This window comes from Acinonyx jubatus, chromosome D3 (assembly GCF_027475565.1).
Source record: "Acinonyx jubatus isolate Ajub_Pintada_27869175 chromosome D3, VMU_Ajub_asm_v1.0, whole genome shotgun sequence".
NCBI classification, from domain to species: Eukaryota; Metazoa; Chordata; class Mammalia; order Carnivora; family Felidae; genus Acinonyx; species Acinonyx jubatus.
Genome location: NC_069392.1, coordinates 44,926,579 through 44,951,430, shown reverse-complemented (window position 1 = coordinate 44,951,430; position 24,852 = coordinate 44,926,579). Strand labels below are relative to the sequence as shown.

The 24,852-nt window shown below is 42.4% G+C and overlaps 1 protein-coding gene across 7 annotated transcripts in view; it reads right to left on the bottom strand.

Moving 5' to 3' along the window:
- LAMA3 (laminin subunit alpha 3) overlaps nt 1-24,852 on the bottom strand; it is a 269,791-nt gene that overhangs the window by 183,029 nt on the left and 61,910 nt on the right. For all 7 annotated transcript variants that reach the window (XM_027068651.2, XM_027068653.2, XM_053206292.1 and 4 more), the window contains 6 exons: nt 13,688-13,805; nt 12,631-12,749; nt 10,954-11,124; nt 8,325-8,416; nt 5,021-5,136; nt 1,846-1,964 (listed from right to left, as the gene is read on the bottom strand). In XM_027068651.2, the coding sequence (XP_026924452.2) occupies nt 1,846-1,964; nt 5,021-5,136; nt 8,325-8,416; nt 10,954-11,124; nt 12,631-12,749; nt 13,688-13,805 (735 nt within the window). The remainder of the gene's footprint in view (nt 1-1,845; nt 1,965-5,020; nt 5,137-8,324; nt 8,417-10,953; nt 11,125-12,630; nt 12,750-13,687; nt 13,806-24,852) is intronic.

Here is a 24,852-nt window from a genome sequence, read left to right as displayed (position 1 = left end):
TAGTCCTCTCTATTTTTCTCTAAACCACTGCAGTTTCCACTTTACTTTAGTCAGATCCGTATTGATTTAGCTTTTATGTATGATTTGAGGTAGTGATCAAGGTTTATTTTTTCCCATATAAATATTCAGTTATTCCAGAACCATTTGTAGAAAGGAATTTCTCCCCCACCCCCCATCCCCACACTGGATTGCTTTGGTATTTTCATCAAAAACCAAATGTCCATATTAGAGTGGTTCTGTTTCTATACCCCCTATTCTGTTACACTGATCTACTAACCTATTCTTATGTTGATATCACACTGTTGTGATTATTGTAACTTTACCTTTAGTCATTAAGTAAGATAATGCAACTCCTCTAACATTATTCTCCTTCTTCACAACGGCTTTATATATTCTAGGTCATTTATGTAACCATATAAACTTTAGAATCTGTTTGTCTGGGGTGCCTGGATGGCTCAGTCAGTTAAGCATCAGACTTTTGATTTCAGCTCAGCTCATGATCTCACGGTTTGCTTGGGATTCTCTCTCTTTCTCTCAATCTCCCTCTGCCCCTCCCCCACTCTCTCTTGCTTGCTCTCTCTCAAAAATAAATAAATAAACATTTAAAGAAAACCTAGAATCTGCTTGTCAATTTCTACCAAAAAAAAAAAAAAAAAACCTGCATTCAAGCTGTAGATCAATTTAGGGAGATTGAGGTCTTAAAATGGTAGATTTTATGTTATATATGTTTTATCACAATAAAAAATTTAAGTCAATTATGCTAAGTATGTAACTTAAACAAGGCATTTCAGGTTTAAGTTGGAAAAAATTGCAATGAATGTAAACAAATTTCAATAATTTCATATGCAAAAGAAAAATGCTTTCACAGAACCACTGTGAAAAAAAGGACCACACTGATGTTTTCTGGAACAGCAAAATATAAAACAGAATATCTCTAAAAGACGAAAGAAGAAGAACAAAGTATTTTAAAGGACATTGAAGGACACATTTTAAAGACACATTAATCCTTCATCTGGAGAAAGGATTCTACCTACACATCCCAGGGCAATGCTTCTGCGACTTTAATGAGCAAAACTATCACCTGAGGGTCTTATAGAACATAGTCTTAAAAAGATCCTGGGATGTATGAAACCTGATTTGTAAGAAACTTATGGCTTCTATTTTACTTATATTAATTAACAGCAATAACAAATGGTATAACATGTGTGGAGTGGGAGAAAGATGATGGTGGGTCTTTCTAAGGACTTGGGGCCCCGGATCCATAAAAATGGGCATCTCATGAAAACAGCACCCCTTTAACAGTAACATTAACAAAACATCACTCGAAAAGCACACAGGACAGAGTGACAATATGGACCAAATTCACAAACATTGTACCTTCCTGTACCACACATTCCTCTTGGCTAATATCTAGTGAACCCAACTGTCCTGCAGAAGGGATGAAATATCAGTGTTTCTTATTAAGTGTCAACGGCAGACTCCATTAACTGATCACGATGTACTTCCTCACTGAGTCTAGATTCAGAAACTGTCTGAAAACAAGACTTAGGATCAGCGCCGAAGCGGACACCTCTTTGCCCTCCCATCTCAGACTCTTTCTACCACAAGATGGAGAGCATCCATGATGACAGTCGGGGATTCTCCTCTCCATTCAGGCAAAGATCTAAATGAAAAACCTAATCAGGAGAATCTGGGCAAACATGTCTCAGTCCATTTTCCCTACAATCCTTGAATGACATCCAGCTAACAAGGACCTTTGTAGACAAAAGTAATGTCTATGGAAAATACTAACGAATGCTCCTTTCCTACAGTGACATATCCACGTTGACCTAAATGGTGACTCACCTGACAATTAATGCAGACCCCTCCACCTGCATAGATGCCTTGGATATTCAAGCTTCCCCGCTGCCTCTCGACATCAGGATCATAGTAACAGTCGATGGCATGACCATGGCAGTTGCATGCTGAAAAAGCCATTCTCAGTTAATATTCCACCATTACTGTGAGACACTTAGTAAATTCCCCTAGATAGGATTACCACTCATTAAGCCACAAGTAAGTCTATTCTGGAACACGAGACTCTCGGTGGGAAATTTTAGGGATTTTTATACAAAGACTAATCTGTAACAATATGCAATGAACAGTTTCTTTCATTTGATATTGAGTGGGAGTGGCTTCTCTTAAAAAAAATAAAATAAAATGTATAATTACAACAAATGGAGAGAAACCAAAATGCCAATTAAGCGTCAGGCACAATGAGAATGTTACTTCTACCGCTATAACTACTACTAACAAGAACAACTGAGCTCTCAGTACACTGTGAAAAGTGTTTTATGTGCGATATCTCACTTAATTTACACAACAACTCTCAAAGGTAGGTACTATTATCCCCCGAGCCCAAATGGAGAAGCTGAGGCTTAGAAAAGTTAAAGGGTGTCGCCAGTAAGTGGCAGAATCCTGACCTGTATTTGACTCCAAAAACTACTCTCTCAGCCAACACTTTAAGTTTGTCATCTCGGCACTGTTTATAGCAGCAATAAACTGGAAATAATCTTAATGTCTAATTGTAAGGAAATGGTAAGCAAACAACAGCATATTTGCTTGGCCGTCAGTTCTATGAAGGCAGAGACAGCTCAGGTTTTGTGTGCAACAGAGCACAGTCCCTGGCACATAGTGAATACTCAACAAACAGTTGTTGGATGCACTTGAATCCACAGAATGACAATATACGTGCCATCCAAAAGGATGTCAAAGAGTTTTTAATAATATGGGGAAATATCTACAAGCATCAAGTGAAAAAGAGGATATAAAATTGTAGAAATAATTATGTAAATAATCTAATTTAATAATAAGACTAAAGTCTGTATGAACAAAACACTAAAATATATAACAAAGTATTAGAGTGGTTCTCTTTGGGGGCTCCTGGGTGGCATAGTTAGTTAAACATCAGAGTTCAGCTCAGGTCATGATCTCGCGGTTCATGAGTTCAAACCCCGCGTGGGGCTCTGTGCTGACAGCTCAGAGCCTGGAGCCTGCTTTGGATTCTGTGTCTCCCACCCTCTCTGCCCCTCCCCTGCTCACGCTCTGTTTCTGTCTCTCTCTTTCTCTCTCTCTCTCTCTCTCTCTCTCTCAAAAATGAATAAACGTTAGAAATTTAAAAAAAATAAGAGTGGCTCTCTTTGGGTAGCAAAATTATTGGCGATTCTACTTTTTAAAATAATAGTCCAAGTTATCTACAAGTAATGTATAATACTTCTAAAATTAGAAAATAGAATTTAAAACCAATTCAGGGTTTGCCAAGATGAAAAAGATCTAATATGAGTAAAATTCTTATTCTCTTCTAGAGAGACTATATATTCATTACATCCCACATAGATCAAATTTTCCAGGTCTTTCTAGCAATTTGTATATTTTAATCAAGTTCCCAGATAAATCTATTATGGAAGAAAATTGAGTTAGAATTTCAAGTTACCCTGTTTGTAGCAGGCTGAGTACCTTCTTATTTTCATTTCTTCAGTGGTGCCATGATTTAAAAAAATTCAGGGCATTCATATTTACTACATTAGTTATTTCTCATGAATTATGTTTGTATTGAAATACTCTAATTCAAATGGAATTTAGAAAGCATCTAATGAATGGATCTTAAGAGGTCTGATTTCTAAATGCGGTTTTTTGTCATTGGTAATCACTTTGGCAAGTTTACACAGCTTAAAAATTAACGATGGGAAATTTTTAAATTTTCCTATGTGCTGGAGTTAAGCATGCCATTCATTCACTGAAGGATTCCACTCATCCAGAAAACCAACCAGACTGCTCACGTTGGAGTTCACGTGATAACATTCATTCAGTCAAAATATCCTACACCAGTACTCAAAAGCACAGGGAGAAACAATTCCTGATCATTATCGTTCCCTCTTTCTGATCCCATTATCCAGGGGTGAGGAATGGGGAAGGTACTGGGAGGGAACCTGTTAGCTAAGACTCTAAATGAGAAGGGCCAACCCAGTAACACCCTGGCCCTGGACAGAGATGCACCTGGCGTCCAGCTTGGGCAGCATCAACACTTTGCAACAATGTTAGAACCTCTCCAAGCGCTCTTGGAACTCCTCCATAAAAATCCTTTTGAGCGTTTGCTGGCCGCAGAGATCACACCATTCTTCTCTCCTAACAGTTAAACATTTAGCCAAAAAAATATAAGGTACAGATGCTTTCTTTCCCCCCTACTTCAACAAACCTGGATCCAAATACCTTTTGATCATTTAAAACCATCAAATCCATCTTTAAATGCTAAAAATATACAGGAAAAAAAAATAGGCCACAGTCTCCAAAGCCAATAAATAAAACTTACAAAAATGTTTTCAGCCACTGATATAAATACATGGCTTCCTAAGATGGGTTTAAGAGAGAATTTTTAGTTGGATGTCTTTGGGCTTGTTAAAACAGGTGTTTTATGGTTGTTGTTGTTTTTGACTTTATATTACATCATAATTAAAAGCAGCCACTTTCATCTTTTTTCCTTCCTTCTCTGGTCCCCTTCACCCTGCACCTGCCTCAATCCTGCTGCAGTATAGACACCGCTCCCTGCTTCCTGCTCTCAGTATAGACAGCAATCTCACCACCTTCTCCTAACCCCTGTCTCAGAGTAGTTAGGATTCCTATCTAGTATTGCATCCTAAGAAATGGTAAGGGTTTATAATTTAATAGTAGCTACATCATATTTTAGACTGCTAAAAGAAGAGGCTGGCATTAAGTGAATGCTTAATGCATATTAGCAATTATTACTGCTTTATTTTTGTTCTCACGTTCCTATCTGAATTTGGAATGGGGCACTTTTACCTCCAGTCTGGGAGGCATTACCACAGACCTGAGTCCCTAAGCCTGACATGACCCCACCCTCTTCATAAGCTCAGGGAGTGGGGGGATGGGGTGGAGGAGGATACTTAGCACCAGTCCTCACGGAGAAATGGGGGGAAAGCGTGGGCGGGGCCTTGCTTCCTGGTGCCCCTCCCCCAGCGCTCACCTTCGCACTCATTGCTCTGCTCCCACGTGGCGGGCCGCCAGCGCCTCTGATTGTACCCGGCACAACAGCGATCACACGTCTTCCCACAGGTGTGGTGCTGGCATTCACACCGAAACCTGGGCATGCGGTGAAGCACATCTCAGTTATTCAAATGCTCTGATTAGGATCATTTGCTCCTGTGTGAACACCCGACCGTCATCGTGGTTACCCAAGATACCATTCACAGGATAATTAGGAGAACAACGCACGTTGCATGTATCACTTCAAATCCCCCTCTCACCCTGCTTATCATCCCTATCTTATAGATAGTGACACTGAGATATGGAGATACGGAAACACTTGCAAAGGTCAAGTGATGGTAAATGGAGAGCCAGACTTCAAACCTAAGTTCGTCTGACTCCCACGTTCCAGGCTCTTTCTTCTGTACCACCTTAGGTAGCAGGCAATGAATGCAGGAGCAAGCAAGTGCTGAGTGTACTGGAATGTGTTGAGTATCACTTCTTCACAAAGATCCGGAGCAGCCCTACGAGAAAGGTCTGCTCAGGTTTCTTGCTCTCAACCTGGGGTCATGCACGGAGATTCACCAAATCCAAGAGCCAGTTTCTAATAAGATCTCAGAAAACCCTGCTCCAAGAGGTGCCCCAGCTCCAACAAACACCTCCCTGCAGGGCCAAAAAACTGAGATTACTCAGCAAGGCAGAGGGGTAACAATCTAAATATCTACATTCAAAGGATCAAACATGAGCCTTAAAATGTTTCCAAGTTAAAATGAAAACGTTGCCATGGCTTTCCAGTAGAACTCCAGGCTCTGTGTTCTCAGTCATCTGTGCTTGAAAAGAGGATTCAAAACAGTCCTCACTGGGCCTGTGGGGATTCATTCTCTCAACTCTTCTGAGGGAAGGGAGGGGATAGCATATATTCAGTTACACTTCGAAAAAAGGTTATCATCCCTCTCCCAGCCCGGCTGCTTGTGAAAGCAAATGGACACAGATTTCACTGACTGCACTTGCATCAGTGCTGAAATACAAATGGCCTTTTAGTAGACAATTTCACCTCACTGCCAAAGTATTTGCTTAAGCTGAACTGAAAGAATTTAAGGGAAGATTGCTTGAAGAACGTATATTCCAAACACTCTCATTGGAAGATAAACATTTTTTTCTACTCTCGCAGGAGAAAAAAAGAATGGGTACTAGTCTGAATCATATTGGTACCCACAAAAAATTGCTTCTTCTGATTCTTTCTCAGCCTAGGCTGATGGCTGATATAGAAAACTCATCCTTGCATCTGATAGAAGGATGTTATTGAAAATGTTGACCAGAGAATTCTCTTCATGACGATCACCCCACCCCCCTCCCAGAGAAATGTCTTCTCTGATTCTAGTGTCAACATTCTTCTCCTAAACAACTGATCACTTTTTAGGTTATCATCGTAGTGAAATAAGAAATTAGGCAGGTTTCCCCTTTTGAGTTGGCTGCTAGGAAGCTCAGAATTAAATTGGTGATCCACCCGCATTTCCATATACCAAGGTCAGCATGGTATACACGCTTAATTCAAGCCTTCTTCTGTCTTTTCATGGGTTCTACTTGATTAGCAACTAACTTTGCTGGTTGTCCAGACCTTTGCTCCCTCCATTACATCATTACATCCCCTTAAGTAGGTTGTAATATTTTTTCCTACCCATGGATGTGGATTTCCTCAGCATTTACATGGATAACCTGTCGGGCAGAAGCAAACCAGCAGGCAGGGGGAGGCTAGGCTGTTGTGCTGGTGTAACGTGAGGCAAGGGGAGACAGTTTCTCTACTCACTTTGATTTCTTACTCTGCGCCACCCAGTACGGAACCCCTCCACGTCTGCCAAGGTCAACACGCTTGGCAGCACTTCCAGGCAGGAAGCTCAGACTTTCTTCGATGACTTCAACTCCTCTCCCACATGGAGGGAGGCCATTTTGTCTGAGGCCCCAGGACATTAGACCGACCTCTTTTCTCCCCTCTCTCTCCAACTCGGGACTTCTCTGACTTCTAGTGTCTCAGGGCCATACCCTCCAGGAGGCTACATGTGGCAATGGATTAATCATTAATAAACAAGTGCTTGCCAGTTAAAGGCTGGTGAGTTGATGGATTCACGTTGTTGTGTCATCCCCGAAGGAGGGCTGACAACATTAGGGATTGCTGCTGGTCAGGAACAGGGCTCCATGCCACCCAAGATGGTAGCTGGCACCTGTCCCTGAACATGAAGCCTAATGTTGTACAAACCTCAATCTGATTAAAACTAAAACGTCTCTGGTAAATGCTGCTAATGGGGAATTGTAGATTCTAAACAAAACATTGAGAGAAAATTATTACTATCTCTAGCATCCAATCATTTCCAGCCACAAAAGCATCCCTCTTGTATTGATAACATGAGTGTATCCAGTTGCTGAACACTTAATAGTTAATATCCATGCATCTTATTGTATGTAAAATAGGTCTCAATTAAAAACAAAATGGGTGCACCCATGTTCATAGCAGCATCCTTCACTGTAACCAAAAGGTGGAAGTCACCTAAATGTCCATCAACAGATGAATGGACAAGCTAAATATGGTATATACACAATGAAATATTATTCATCCTTTAAAAGGAAGGAAATTCGGACACATGTTACAACATGAATGAACCTTGAGGACATTACACTAAGTGAAAGAAACCAGTTGCAAAAAGACAAATAATGTGTGATTCCACGTATATGAAGTACCTAGAGTCATCAAGTTCATAAACGCAGAAAAGGGAATGGGGGTTGCCAGGGGCTAGGGGAGGAAGGAACCCGGAGCTGTTGTTTAATAGGTATAGAGCTTCGGTTTTGCAAGATAAAGTGAGTTCTGGAGATTGTCTGCACAGTTAAGACAGTAAATGTTATATTCTGTGTGTTTTACCACAATGAAAAGAAAAGAAAAAAAACAAGGATTTAAAAACGTACATCCCCTGATCTCATTAGACCAGGGATGACAAACAAGTTTAATTTCTCTTGCTAACTCTAATCAATTATTCACGGATGCCTGGGGCACCACCTGGGTATGGGGGCCCGCATCCCAGAGCATCCAAAGAGCACTGTGATCGATTAGCCATGTCTGCCACGGGCTGGTTGGGGCACGTGGAAGCAAGTACAGGGCCAGAGGAGGGGAGAAATACACACACCATTTATTTGTTGACAGTGAAACATTCCTATGGAGGGCAAGGACTTAGAAATATTTAATGAGACGCAAACATCTACTGAAACAATGAGACATTCACAACAAGGCTAAAAAAAAATGTGTACAATGTACTTACAGTTTTTCAGGATTGTTTGCATTGCACTCTTCTGCATGGCCATTGCAAACACACCGCCCACCAATGCTGATGTCCTTTATGCTGTAATAATACTATATAACAGAAGACAGCAGCGACCATTTTACTAAGCAGCAACAAACTTTCCTCATCTGTAACTCACCCCTGTATTGACCTTCTTCCCTTTCATCCTGTATTCTTGAGCCTACCTTAACTCAAAAGGGAGCAGCATTTGGATGCAACTTTTCTTACAAAATAAACACACTCCTCAATCAAATATCCTAGCATATTGCTGAATTTGTGCACTTTTAAAAGTCCAAGGCTTTAAATGCACGGAGAGAAACTGCCTTGGAAAGTAAGCACGCCCTATTATAGCTTTCTGGAAAAGGATTAAGCGATTCCCAGGTCACTTTTTTATGTCAGTCTGGGTTTCATAAATCCAACACATCTATTTACCAAAAATAAATTTATAATATCAAAAATGTTGCACCTACTACATGCCGGCTTGGGGAAAGGAAAGAATATTGACAGCCATGGAGCAGATACAGTGTCGAGGCTGGCCAGGCCACCAGCAGCTGTGAATGCCTGGCTAGCTCAGGGTTAGTAAGAATGAAGGCAGCGTTCAAGCTCCAAAGGGCCAGACAGAGCAAGCTTCAGACTCCCCTGGGGATCAGCCCCTAGACCAGGCCACAGACCTGGGAGACCATGTCAGCAGCCAGGCACGCCTCCGGTATGCTGGAGACCTCCCTGCTAGCAACGACAGGTGGCACAATCTACCAGCTCCTTTCCTTCTCAGACTCAGCAGAAGCCGCACAGGCCCCAGCGAGGAATCTGTGGGGTGTAGAATAATCTTTCTCATGAGGCCGTGCTGCCAGTGAGAAAACCTCGCTGTCAGCGAGGAAGTCTTTGAATTCACAAGGACGAGAGGACTTTTGTATCTTTGTGTTGCTGCTGTGGCCATCAGTCACCTTACAGCGCTCTATTCACTCCATGAAAGGGTTCTGTTCTGATTTCCACACTAACACCTGTTGAAGTATCTTACTAAGCCTTACTAAGTCTGAAGATATTAACAATCCCTGTTGTTAATATGGATAAATTCAGTATTAAAGGGCTTTCTAGGACAGGTTAACACTAAGAGCTCTCATGCTGATCGTCATAGAAATTTCTCTCTACCCATGTGTTAAGGGCAGCAAGCAGCAAGGGAGAGAAGCCCTCAGTCAGACTTCACCGCAGCAGCACACATGAGAGAGTGTGATGTTCTGGTCTATTCTGTTCCTCCACATCAAGAGGCAAACTAGATTGGCAGGAGGGGTGTCCAGATTATATGTGAGATGAGCCCCATAAAAACTTCCTTCACAGAGACGACTATGTTCACCTAAGTAAAAAATATACGTACCTATGAGTAACGGATCTTGCAACCTCCAAAAAGAGAATTAAAGGGAAAAGATGGTGAGGTGCATTTGTATCAAGGTTCCAAAATATCTAGGGACTGGAAACCCAGTCTGGCTACAGTCTACCCAAAATCCCAGCTCTCCCCTTCATCCTGGGATCCAGTGTAGCCCCCACCTACCGCGGCTCAGAGAGAGCTAAGGGGGCACAAAATGCAGCTGGCAAGCCACCTACACCCAAGATGACCTCTCTTTCTAGAAAATGATCAAAACTGTAGCAAAACCTACTTATCTCTCTGCCTTCCTCTTCCAGCTCTCTGATATTACCTACACAAGAAGCCAAACTCTATAAGATACACTGTACATCTTCCATTCACCCTTCCAGGTCTACTCTCCAGGACCACCTTTTTCTTTCTGCCTTCTGCTCTGGGGCTGAACTTTATGGGCTACAACAAGGATCTCTTGCCCACTGGCTTCCTGTTGGGTTTGGCCAGTGGGAGGCACCAGCAGGAGATCAGAGGGTGGGAGAAGAGTGAGTTCAAGATATTTATTCTGCTGGCTCCCTCTCTGCCCAGGACGCAGGGGTACCATCCTGACACTGAGAGTAACAGATGTCTACCCAATGCAGTAGACATCACTAGTGCTCACAATACCTGTCTCCTCCACTGTGGCTGGATTACATTACCCAGCCTTCTGCACATGGCGGCGGCGGGGGCGGGGGGGGGGGGGGGGCTACACCGCCAATTCCTGCCAATGGAGGTCACCAGTGTGGTCAGGAGCAGGTGGGTCTTCTCTATGCGCTCTCTTTCCTCATCTGCTGACCAGGTGCAGGGGATCTAGAGGTGGACTCTGAGGTCCTACAGGATGCCTGTACCTCTAGATAAAAAGAGTGTGCTTCCCTGAATGACTGCGTGGAGTCGATTCCACCTGCTGCCCACACTGGACTGTGACATGAACAAAAAATTAACCTTTATTTTGTTATGCCCCTGAGACTTGGGGATTATTTGTCAGAATAGCAGGCTAACACCTGAGGGGCTGTCATCTTTGACTTCGTCCTCTTTGAATAGAATGATTTTCCTTCAACAACTAAACTTCAAAGTTACATCTAGTATTTCATACAAGAACAACTCCTATGCTGACACCATTACTGGCTGTAAAGATTACTTGAACGGCAGTTAATTTGATAAGCAAAAAAAAAAAAAGTAACAGAAACTGTTCTGTAGGCACTTAGAAACACTACTCACCCGCCGAGTGACGGTTGGATCTCTCTGTGCTTTGGAAATGAGGTGTCCAAGAAGGGTGTTGGTTCGGAGAAAACACAGGCGGATGTTTGTAGCCTTTGTGAACTCCCTCAGGGTGTGAGAGAAAGTAAAATTTTTTGCACCTGGTCGACCATTTATCAAGGACACCACAATCTAAAATAGTCACACACAGAAGGGAAAAAAGTCCTTTCATGAAAATACAGCCACAAGTAACTAAAAATAACATTTGTTTTTTTTTTTTAGTTTGGTTTCTTTGAGCCATTAGAGTTTGTAGGTGGTCTTGGGTCTTGTTTACGTCTAAAAATATCATTGCTAGTTTTGTCTTTCCTTCCCATTTCCAGTTCCAAATTCTGGCTATTTCTCCTTAAAACCTGGGCTCTCAAAAATTGTTACCATTTCATTTTCAAACCCTTTGTTCTATCAGTGTAGTTAGGGGGTTGTAATACTATGAAATGTTGAAAATATAAATATAATCTATAAATCTATAAATCTTAAAATCTATAAATATAAGAAAACAACTTTTGGTTGCATTGAAGAAACAAAGCTCAAGTTACCTAAAAACCTAAATGAAGTTGAAGAAAGGAAGTCTCTGGATACAGAGTTGACTGTGGAAAGTACAAAAAGATCTATACAAAACCCAGGTTTGGTTTTAAAGCCTGAAGTGATGAAGTCCAAGTGCCAACAATAAGAGACAGGAACTACTCATCAGCCATTGGAAGATACTGGATAGAGTTGCTCAAGAAAGATCTCTCCACCTAACACAGGGAGACTGGCATCCTTAAAGAAGCTCATTTGAGGGGCACCTGGGTGGTTCAGGTGGCTAAGCATCCTACGCTTGATTTCAGCTCAGGTCATGATCTCCTGGTTTGTGAGATCTAGCCCCGCATCGGGCTTCACGATAACAGATAACCATGCAGAGCCTGCTTGGGATTCTCTCTCCCTCTCTCTCTGCCCTTCCCCCGCTCACAAGCATGTGCTTGCATCCACACACATGCGCCCTCCCTCCCTCTCTCTCAAAATAAATAAACTTTAAAAAAAAAAAAGTTCATTTGAAAACTCATTTCATGCTCATGATGGCCTCACTTTCCAGGGAATTCTTCTCCAATTTTCCCCATTCTATTTTCCCATCTCCCATAACAATGGCCTAGCTGGCTTCACTAGGACCAAATGCAACTCCAAAGGGACAGCAATTCTTTTCTCCCCTATGGATGATTCTCACCCTGCCCAGAAGGACCAGGGATTCATACAATCACCTACCCTTCATCTCCTCACTCTTACAGGGGATATTTATTTGTGAAGCAGTGGGAGGGGTCTTCACCTCAATCACCAGCAACCCACTTTTTCAACATTCCCCAGATAAGACAGTTCAAGACCTGTGAGCCTTGAATCCAGAGTCCTGACTTCCAAAGAATTTGAGACCTCAAATAGAACTTCCAATGTCAATTATACCTCAATTAAAAAAAAAAAAAGAAAGGAATTTCCAACCCAACTCATTCTGGGAGTCTGCAGTGTGAAATCTTTACTAGTCAGTTCTAAGTTCTGGTTTCCATCATGATCTATGTTAGATGTTGAAAGTGCAAGTTTCACAGTTATGGAAACTTTTATATCCTCATGTTCATTTCTGAGTCTTATCTCTCCCATCCTCCCGTATTGACTTACCTCACCATTTTCCAAAGGTACAATCCGGGAATATTCAGTAGTACAAAGTACATCATCATCTTGGCTGATAGCCATATTTGCATTCTGCCCAAATTGTTCCAAACAATCTACTTTAGAGTCTAGGAATAAAAGATTTTAACACTATAAAATAAAATATTATGATCTTATTGTAAATCTCTTAAGAAATCTTATGTATCCAGGGCGTCTAGGTGGCTGGGTTGGTGGAGCCTCTGACTCTTGATTTGGGCTCAGGTCATGATCTCACGGTTCGTGGGATCAAGCCCCATGTCGGGCTCTGTACTGACAGCATGGAGCCTGCTTGAGATTCTCTCTCTCTTCCTCTCTCTCGCTCTCAAAATAAATAAACATTTTTAAAAACAATAAAAAAAGTAAAGAAATCTTACGTTTTCTTAAGAAAATCCATCAGAAGGAAAGAACAGGGAAACATTTAAGGTTTTTAGACAAAAGCTTAAACTAAAGTTTTTAATTCATGAAAGAAAATACCAAGCCATGTCAGGCCACTTACTTCCAACAGAAATGTGTGGAGATGTGGTTCTAACTCCTCACTCCTCATTAGGCAAGTTTACCCTCTAAGGAGCATTCATGGAAAGCCCAGTGACTTTGTAAGCAAAATTTCTATCCGCCTCAATTCATCATAGGGTTCAGAGACACTGACACTCTTCATTAGTTGAAGATAACAGGGTCATGGTAAATAATGTGAGATCCAGGATCCATGAAGATGAAACTTAGTCCCTAATTCTACATAAAAGGAAAAAGACTGGAGCTATGGCCCAGTTACAGGTACACTGCTTCTTCCTAAACAGTGGTAAAAGGTTTATCATAAAAGGCATTTCAACCTCAGTTCTGCATGTATATCCTTGGAATTAATGCATGCATGACTGAGTAACAAGAATGTTCTGAGAGTAAACCAGAAAGTTAAAATTGACCCGTCCCTAATTAGCCAAACTGAGAGACTAATTTTCTAGTTAAATCCAGTGTTTATCTGTTGCAAATAATTAAAGTCCCTCATAACATAGTCATAAGCAAGGTTACTTACGAGCAAAGTATTGCCAAGGTGAGTAGGTGCTTCCAAAGTCTACAGATCTTTCCAAGACCCAAAGATCAGGGCGAGGAGAATTTGCAAATTTGATTATAATATAGGCCACATGGAAAAGCTGATAAAGCAAAGGAGATACAGTTATTATACAACCTTGACCATCTCTATGTGATGCTGATCCAAGGAAACACATCAAGCCACCCCTCTCCCAAGATCCAGATCCTATTTATAACTGCCTACAGGGCAACTCTGTCTCAGTGCAGACTCTCAAGCTTATGGTGTTCAAAACCAAATCATCATTTTTCTTTCTCCACCAGATCTATACATGAATCTTTGTCACACCTTATTCATTTCATCCTTGATTTTTAACAAGGCTACACAGTATCTTAAAGCCTGTTATCTTTGAAAAATCTTATATCAAGCAACAACCATCTTGTGCTAAGCTCTCCCAGGATCAAGAACCAACAGTACAGCCCAGAGTGTCTCCCAGGAGTGCCACCGCCCCTGGTTCCAGGTCTTGGAGAGCTCACAGCTGCAGAACTGAGAGCAAAGCAACTCTTTGGTAGAGTAATAGTACCTCCTTCCCCTGCATCATCTCCACTGTCTCCTTTTTTCTGGATTGTTCTCCCTCTTTTTGATTTTCTCGTTCATCCTCATTACTCTTTTGCCCATGGCCGGAACCATGTATAAGTATGGAAGAGACACGGGGAGACTTTGGTCCTTTCTTTGCCCTCCCCCTGATGAATCGCAACATGCCTCCCACGACGGACCTCAGGCATCCTTGCGAATCTACTCTTACCCTTCCCTGAAAACTTATATGGCTTGGATTTTGAACCCTGAAAGTCTATGTATTTCCCAAAGAGCCTGATATGACAATAAACACAGGTGTTAAATATGTTAACATGTCAATGAACAAGGATTATCTCTACCCCCCCATGCTCTCCACCCCCCGCACTCCCTGACCCCAAGTAACAGAGCCAACAGTGACTCTCAGAAGGATTCCCCCACCTTATTAACTAGCTCAATAGAGCAATTTGAACAATGAGTGTGTCTAGTTAGAGAAAGAGGCAGTACTCAGACTTTGTGAGATCCTTTCATTTCTTAGGGACAAAAATAAGGGGGTTTCCTCTTTATATTTTTTTACATACAATGATATGGTAAGAGTCACATATTTTAAAAAATTAAAAAGTCTAGGGGTGCCTGGGTGGTTCAGTTGGTTGAGCAGCTGACTTCAGCTCAGGTCATGATCTCACGGCTCGAAGGCTCATGAGTTCGAGCCCCACATCGGGCTCTGTGCTGACAGCTCAGAGCCTGAAGCCTGCTTCAGATTCTGTGTCTCCCTCTCTCTGCCCCTCCCCCACTGGTACTCTGCCTGCTCGCTCTCTCTCTCTCTCTCTCTCTCTCTCTCAAAAATAAATCTTAAAAAAAAAAAAGTCTTAGAACTAGCAGCTAGTTGCAAATGCTCCAAACCTGGTACTAGAAGCCAAAATCTTTGGGACAATGGTTTTCAAATTTTAGTCTCAGGACCCATGCACACTTCTTACAGTTATTGAGAACCTCTAAAAGCTTTTGTTTATATGGGTTATATCTCTTGGTAATGTACCCATATTAAATATAAAAGCAGAGAAAATTGAAAAATCTATCACCAGTTCACTTAAAATAATAATAAACATGTTAACGTAAACACCATATCTTTATAAAAAAATTGCTACCTTTTCCAAAACTTAAAAACTGTACAGAGAGTAGTGGCTTCACTTTACATTTTTAAAGCCTCTTTAAATGTGTGCATTAATAGAAGACATTTGGATTCTCACACTGCTTCTGTATTGTTTTGATTGAAGTATTTAAAGAAAATCTGGCTTCACATAGATCTGTTATGGGAAAGGGGAGGATCTCAAAGCTTGTGGACCTCCTGAAAGGTCTTGGGGACCTCAAAGGGTTCCAAGCCACACTGTGAGAACCACTGCTCTTGGTCACAGAGATTACCCTTTGCCCTAAGAAGCCCCTTGGCTTATTCTCTGCATAAGGAAGAATTGTCACACCAATGACTGAAAACCCTAAATTCAGCCAGTTCTGTCCCAAACACTTGTTCTTTGATCTTGAAAAAAAGCCACTTCACTGGCTCAGATTAATGTTCCCAGATTATTTACTGATCCTTGGAAATAAATGATCCAACCTCATGGAGAAAAACTGATTAGGAATTGTAAGGTATTCTGAAAACCATAATCTATTCTAAAGATAGAAATAATTTCCAAAAGACACATACCATTATTACATAGTGAAGGAATTCAGAGGAAATCCCAGAACTCCAAGTTTGGAAAATCACTACAAATGTTTTTCCCTGAAAACTATTTGCTTATCTCTTAGACCACATCAAAGTAAGACCGCCTTTAGACATGAGTAAGATAGGATATAAAGGAAACATTTTTGGATACAGGAATCATTCAAAGCATTCTTAACCTCTTCCCTCAAAATTCCACAATCATAGCACACACACACCGTAAAAAACAACATATTTACTTAATAGTTTATGATCTAACAGTTACTATGTTCCAGGTACTACGTGAGACACCTCACAAACATTCTCTCTCAAGAAGTTAAGTAACATGTCCAAGTATTCTAGGCTTAAAATCCTGAGCCTATGTGTATTCTACTCACTGATCATTAGCTAAGCCATAGAACGTAAGAGGTACTTAATAGTTGACCTGTTTCATCCTAGGGGGAGTAAATTATCAGAAAACTTCCAAATACCATTATTTCCAATCACCCTAAGATTCCATCATAGGGAGCCTGGAGATGGGGAGCTATGTTATAATACATCTCGAGGATTATTTGAGTGCATTGGTTTTTCCAAAGCTGCACTTTCTGCTACTGAAAATTCCAAATAAATAAAACAGTCTCGGTGGCTCAGAAGGGATACTCTTTTTGTTTCACTTCATCCTGTTCCAAGGTAATGTCTCCTTTCTTTCTGGATTGTTCTCCCTCTTTCTGATTTGGATTTCATTGGATTGGATTTGACCTGGATTGTGCTCCCTCTGAAGCAAGCACAGCAGTTAAAAATTCCAAATCTAGGAGCCGGTTCAGACATGCCTCAGTGTGCTTCCCCCCACCACCTGCCAACCTTTGGAAGCCTGCCACCCGGTCTAATTTAATAAGCCTACTGATCCTACCAACTCATCTTCCAGTGCCCATGGGATGGGACATCCCTTCCATTTTCATCTTAGGAACTGGTTTCTGAGGTTCCTCAACGCATGTTTAAGTGCCCCGACTGTTGCTAGGGTGCACTTTGTTTCTTCTGACCCCATCTGCATGACCAGACCCTATGGTTTCTCTATCACCACCACCGCTGTGTAACCTGCAGTCAATTCTCGCTGAGAACTCCAGCTCTGCAGCAAATGTCCTCTGAGATTCAAAATGTCACTGCAAGGCAAAGTGAGTGGTCCCCAAAGTGGGTTTGCAGCTCGGTTCATTCAAGTCAAGCCAACAGGCATGAATTTATTTTTTTTTTTTACTTGATGATTTAAAAATCACGTGCCTTTTAAATGGCTCCTTCCAGGGGTGCCTGGGTGGCTCAGTTGGTTAAGCGTCCAACTTCAGCTCAGGTCATGATCTCACAGCTTGTGAGTTCGAGCTCCACATCAGGCTCTGTGCTGACAGCTCAGAGCCTGGAGCCTGCCTCAGATGCTGTCTTGCCCTCTCTCTGTGTTCCTACCCCACTCACACTGTCTCTCTCTCTCTCAAAAATAAACATTAAAAATAAATAAATAAATAAATAAATAAATAAATAAATAAATAAATAAAGGGCTCCTTCTGTTAAACTCCCATTAGTAGTTACTTATGCTTGCTCCTTGATCACTCACAATTCTTCAAAGCATTCATAAGTGACTTATGAGGTTCACAGATGTAAACAAGGGCCCTTCATGAGGCTAGAAAGTGCCAGACTATGAAAGCTCTAGAAGCAGAAAAGCAGGGGCAGAGCTGTGCTATTCAGAGAAATAATATTTGGGAGTCAAAGATAAGGAGGAAGAAATGACCAGGAAGAACTGAGCTGTAGTCTTTTCTCCATGTGATTTTGGAATGAGCTGCAGAGGGCTTGAACTTCATGATCAATCAGTTGGACATACAAAGTAGTCTTTTAAATAATGTTTCAAGAAGCAGGTAATAGGGGCGCCTGGGTGGCTCAGTCGGTTGAGTGTCTGACTTCAGCTCAGGTCATGATCTCGCAGTTCGTGAGTTTGAGCCCCGTGTTGGGCTCTGTGCTGACAGCTGAGAGCCTGGAGCCTGCTTCCGATTCTGTGTCTCCCTCTCTCTACCCCTTCCCCGCTCATGCTCTGTCTCTCTCTCTGTCTCTCAAAAATGAATAAACGCTAAAAAAAAGTTTTTTTAAAGAAGCAGGTAATATAATAGGTAGAGTGTGAGGCACTTTGACTTCAAATGCCTCTAAAGTGAGCAGGTGAGACAAGATGGCATCATCTGACCTTTGCTTCTCTGCCAATGCTCACCATTCTGAAGCCTCTGAGATTCCAGCTCACTACAGCCCATGATTTCAGGGCCTTCCCAGATGGCCACGTAGTACATGTTCAATAAATACTGTGGATAGATGCATGGACGGATGGATTTAAAGTTGTGTAGCTGCCTCCAAGTTCAGGAGGCAGAGGTGAACCCCCAAGTGTTCTAGCTAGTGCCCAAGCTCGGTGGACTGCTAAGGGTGCAGGAGAACTACCCCCCTGCACTGAATCCTTTGCCTTGCCACCTGCTGGGCACGCGACTCTAAGCATCTCCCTGAACCACTCTGAGATTTTATGTCCTCGCCCATAAAATAGTAACATAAAATGATCATAAAAAATATTTGTTAAGTAAATAAGAAGGAATAACATCCATGGCATACAAAGTTTATGTTCTCATCTAAAAGAGCACCTATCATGCTCTGTGGCATATATTCACTTTCATCTGTTGTTCCCACATTTGTGTCTTAATCACTCCTGTATCCTCAGAATAGGTGCTTAATAAATGTTGTTGAATTGAAATGAAACTAATCAATGGTACACGCGAAATTGCAAAATGCTATGCAAATGTATCTAAAGTCATATCTGGAATTAGCTTCTCACTCAACTAGATAGCACACCCTCCACCAAAAGTCTTAAGTTTGTGATATGAAATTAGTCTGCTCTAACAGCTTTAGAATTTGATAAGCATATTGCTCCACAAAGTGGAGTAAAATTTCTAATTCACTTTTCCAACGTTTTATTTTGCCTGATTTTCAACCCTCCAGGAAAGCTCAAAGAATGGTACAATGGACATCAATATGTTTTTCATCGGATGCACAAAACGTTAACATTTTGCCATACTTGTGCTCTCTCTCACGTATGCTCTTTCTGCACGTGCACACGCACACACACACACACACGCACACACATACACACACTCTGTGTTTGAATCTTTGCAAGTAAGTTTCAGACATCATTATGCTTCACCTCTATTTCAGCAGGTATATCCCAAGAACATGGACTTTTTTACACACCCTCAACATTTTGATGTCTAAGAAATCTTTACCATTTGTACAAAAACATTATCTAACACACTGTCCATATTCAAATTTCCCTGATTCTCCTAACAATACCCATTGGATTCCAATCCAGGATTACATGCACCATGTACCTATTAAGTTTTTTGTGTCCCATAACCTAGAGCAGTCCCCCCATGGCTTTTGTCTTTCCTGACATTGGCATTAAGAAGAGTCCACGTCCTTTCTGTCACAGAAGGGTCCACAATCTGAATTTGCCTGATTATTTTCTCATCATCTGATTAAGCATTTTGGCAAGACTACTTCTTGCATTACCTTTCTTCTCATGGCATCACGCCAGGGGGCACGAGATGCCAGGTGGTCCTATTATCAGTGATGCTATGTTTGATCCTCTGTCTAATGAGGTGTCCACCAGATTTCCCCCATCATTATCTTTTTACCTTTGTCATTAATCAGTAACCTGTGAAGAGGCACCTTCAAACATTTAGTTTCTATTAGCTAAATTATAAACATTCCCACTCTCCATGTAAAAATACGAATACAAGTTAGGAAAAGTAAGGCCCAAAATATGGAACGAAACCATTAAACTTCTTCTAGGGTGCCCATTTAGAAAACTTATCTATGGAGCTAATTCTATAGACAAAAATGTTAATTGCGAAGGAAAAATGCAGATCGAGTGAAATTAAACTCTATTTTGGTAACCTTGTTTGAGAACGTCTTACAAAATGAAATATAATCCTCATAAAACCATCAAGGCCAATGATGAAAATACAACTCAGCTGGCCTGAAAAAAGGATCCTTTTAATCATGGTCCAAAGAACACATCTGCCAATGGCAGAACAAAGTCACCCCTTTCTTGTAAGTTTATCATCACCTGGGGCTGAAAAACCCAGTCTCTGGCACCATCAAAAAGACTGTGCTCAGGAGAAAAGTCACTTTGTCCCTCCGTGCCTCTTCCTGTCTCCCAGAAGCACCTGCTCACCTGTGAGGAGGGAACGTGGATCATTTCAGAAACTTACAGGAAGGGACTCAAGAGGTCCCTAGGTCAACCTCTCACCCAGGTTAAGAACCTTCACCCAAGAATCTCTTTTTGAGAGGAAACCCACAGCATTGCTGACAAGTTCCAGCCATTATGTTTCCTTGGTGTTTTGTCAAAAACTTTCTCTTCTAAGTCCACTTCCCCTGCCTTGGAGTAACACAGATCTCCACTCTTTATCCCACATGACAGCCTGCCCAGGGTTTAAATACCGACAACCATGTTTCCCTGGGTTCTTTTTAAGGAATTAAAATTCCAGTCAGCAGGAGGCAAAGACAGGGGTAGAAAGTGGAAAGGAGAGAAGAATCAAGTCTCTCATTTCCTCATTAAAAATAACTACAATAGTCTGAGAAATAGCAACCCTAAAGCAAAATTGAGTCTAAAGATTTGGAACACTCTAATAACTTGGAAAATGACAAGCCTACTATTTTTTTAATGGAAGATTTCAAGAAAAAAAAATTGAAAGATAGAGAAAAGGTCAAACACTTGCATCTATATCTTATTTCTGATGAGTTCTTAACTCTGGAGAAAAAAATGATTAATGTCATAGAGCGGGATTTTCAGTCCTTGTGGACTTTAAGCATTATTCCCCAAGTAGACTCAAAGTGCAGAATTTGAGACTAGCATATGTTGCTCAGGAACATTTTATCTACAAGTAACAATTTACAAAATGGTGGTGGTTTTAAATAAGCTGAAGCCCCCTGGAATCTAAGAACTCTGGGTCTAATTTCCTAATAACACCTTATATTTTATCCTGCTCTGGTTACTCTAACTGTCCGAAATTTTTTTTTTTTTTTTTTTTTTTTTTGTCTAGGGCCTGATTCTCCCTGTAAAACTCAGGGAGTTTTCTGTAAGAAAATTGCCCATGGCATTTGGTTCACTCACTGAACTGAAAAGCAGCCTAAGAATTTGTCTGACAAACTATACAGAACAAGGGAAATTACACAGTCAGGATCTTTCAAGGCAAAGAGGTTTCACTAATGCAATGTTAATTACCAAAGACTAAGTCATCAAACTCTTCCTTGAATCTGGTTAAAATTTTTTAGACTCAGTGATTCCTGAAAATAGATTGATTTCTATAAATGGCTTATATCAGGCTTCAACAAAATGTTTCTCGGTCATGGTGATTTCTCTTCAATCAGATTCCAAACTATGTGGCTGTCATTTTTCATAAAGAAGATCACACCCTCCTTCGGGCACCTGGGTGGCTCAGTCGGTTGAGCTTCCAACTCTTGATTTCAGCTCAGGTTATGATCCCCGAGTCATAGGATCAAGCCCCGCGTCAGGCTGCGAGGTAAGTGTGGAGCCTACTTGGGATCCCCTCTCTCCCTCTCTCTCTCTCTCTCTCTCTCTCTCTCTCTCTCTCTCTCTGCCCCTCCCCTACTCATTTTCTTTCTTTCTCAAATAAAAATTTTTTTTTTAATTAAAAAAAAAAAGATCACACCCTCCAGAATGTCCCAGGCTCTTCCTCTTGACAAATATCTTTCTACCTAGAGAGTTGTAACATTTTGGGCCTACACTCATAATGGTCCTTTCCTACTCTTATGGGCTATCTTATTCCTTTTTCCTCTGTTACTTCTTTCTTAAGTTCACCAACCATGGCTAGATCATAGTTTTACCTAAGGCTAAAATTATCCTTTTGGCTGTGTATCCAACGATCTTCCTGATGACAGGGCACCTCAGAAACCTTTTCGACAACAGTTGTAAGTGTCTGTAGAGCATAATGGTGGTCACCTAGATTTTATTACATGAACTTAAGAATAACAGAATGAACTTTAAGCTGACATGTCATTTCAGACCAGCTGGGCTACAGATTAAATATTCTTAGAACTCATCCTTTGGCCAAAAGTGGTCTTTACCTCCTGAACACTAAATCCCCTGGTGTGGTTCTCCAAGGGGATGGTACCACCAGCTGGGGTGTGTGGAGAATGTAAAGAGACATTTTCCTGGTTGTCACAACAACAAGCCCAAATAAAGGAAGAGACCATGCATGTGCAGCGGCATCATCTCCACCCTGAGAAAGATCACAGCCAGTCCCGGGTAAGGACGCTGCTTCCTGGGTGTCTGGGACCTGCCGTCCAGAGTACCAGTGGAGAGGCAGCCACGTCACAGGCATTTGTCTTATGTTTATTGAGGCTTTTGAGGACCTGAATTCCCTTCCCACCTTATGAATCTGGGGCTGGGCACGGAATGCACCTTCTAACCTTAGAAGCTGAAAATGCCAGCTTCCTGACTCCTGTGGCAGGTAAGGCAATGCGAGTACATGACCCGGGCTCAGCTAATCAGAAGTCTCCTTCCAAGATTTTACTCCTAGAGCAAGTGATACAAAGAGGTAGGGGCACAGACAATGAAGAATTCTTTCTGGAAGCAACAAAGATGGCAGTACCATCTGGCTTCTAGGGATAGGTGCAGGCCCCAGCACAGGTGTACTGAGTCCAGAGTCCAGACTCAGGGCTGACTGTTCATCAGTACCTGCTGCCGCAAGTGGCATTCGGCCACAGCTGTGTCCTTTGCAGACCCGCCTATGGGTCAGACCGTGTGAAACCTTTGCTTCTGCCCATTCTCTGAGCCTGATTCTCCGTGCTCTTGAAAACCCCTCCCGCTACCTCACCTCTGCTCCTTCCACTCTCTCTTTCATAGGGAAAATGAGAACTACCAGAAAGGGACTGCCTTCCCTTCCCTTTGCAAATCTATGAGCCATTTGCAACTACACATCTTCTTTTTCCCTCTGGACCAATGGAGGGAGGAGCCTCTTCTTGTCTAAAGCCAATCCCTTCCTCAGGACTCTGGGTCCCCTCCTGCCTTCTGCTGTATCCTTCCCATCAGCTTTTAAAGTCTCTTCCATCTCGAAGTCAGGAAAAGCTTCTCCTTCCATCCAAACCCCCTCCTCCCCTCACAGAGCACTTCTTGTAAGAGTATGCACTGTCTTGTCCGTTGCTCACCTCTCACTCACTCCCAGCTCACCCAGAGTTAGATCTCAGTCTTTCCTCACTCATACAACACTATCCCCACATCATACCATGACTCTCGGTATTTATTTCTCTAGCCCAGACGTTCATGGAAACTTCAGACCCACATTACAACTATCTGCTCCATCACCACCTGAAAGACCTCACCTCCTTCTCAACTCAGCAGGACCCAGTGAAGCCTGATCCCAGCCCCCCCAGAGCCTGCTAATTCCTCTTTAATCCATGGGTCTCAGCGAAGCCTTCTCTCTAGTGAGTCCTCTGTATTTTATGCTTTCTGGAGCATCCTGTTTTTCCTTTAAAACACTCCTTACAGGATAACTAAATAAATATTCATAGCTAGAGTGCTCATGGCCTAGTGAATACAGGATGGGTGTCTGATTATCCTGCCCACTCAGGAACTGCAACAGGAATCCTCTGGCTACACGTAGCTTAGGTCAGGGCAGCGCCCGCACTTTGCCTGGATGAGGGTGGGGCTGGTAGGCGGCCAAAACCCTAAGGATTGCACTTACTTGGCATAAAACGGGACAGCTCAAAGTCACCTTCACTGTATGGAAATGGTGCCTCTTGGCTGAGCTCTCAGATCTGGACACGAGATGGCCTCTTGTGTCCCAAAGGATCCCACTCAAATGCCCTGGCTCCTGCGGACCAGAGCAAGCACTTTCATAGCCAGACAAAGGTATGGCACATTGTGAAGCTGCAGGGTAGGCAGAGGCCTGGGTGTGAAGGGTCAGAGTGCAATGGGGTGAAGGGAGGTGGTGGGCAGCAGATGGAGTGTGGACGGGCTCCACGCCTGACGGCTATCAGGAAAAGTGGGTTCTGTGCCCATCTCAGCATCTGCCAGAGTCAGTAACCTTGGGTCAGTTTTCTGAAATCCAACTCCAGGCAAGACACAGTTAGGAATTTAAGCAGGGATTCAAGCCTACCCCAGACAGGATGTGGGGTGGAACCTGAGGGAAGAGGGCAGGGTGACCAGACACAGCCACGGCAGATGTAGGTTAAACCGAGAAACCAGAGCCAGTGGCCCCGAGCTAATGGGCTCCAGGTGAATGTGAGAGCAATGATACTCCACCCTGCACGCTGGCAGAGAAGGGGACTGCGGTGGGGGAGTGGTCGGTGGGGACACCTTCCATGCCCACAGGACCCATCTCACTCAATGCCAACCACCACCTCGTGGGAATGAGGTCTGAGTCTGAAGATGGTAGGTGGGGTGAGTGACTAGGCATTCTAGAAAGGTGGGTCTGAGGGTGGAGGGTGGGTAGAGCCCCAAGTTCCATCATCAAACCTCCACACGATGACCCACCCCCTCTCTCACTTCCCATGGGTCCAACCCTACCCACTCCCTTCCCCTTCCTGCTCTTCCTTCCGGAAGCCTCTCCCCAACCCAAGGCACCTTTTGTCCCTGTACCCCAAAAGCTACACAGAAAGGGAGGATTATACCATAACGTTAATGCCATCCCATATTGCAAACATGGCACATGACAGCCATTTTAGCTACACAAGGGACTAAATGGGTTTTTAAGACATAGCTCAGGAAGTCCTTTTTATAACATGTTTTTTTTTCTGGGGGAAAAATGCAACACAAGTTCTAAATACCTGATGTAGCTTTTAGCACACACTTCATTTATACTTTTATATG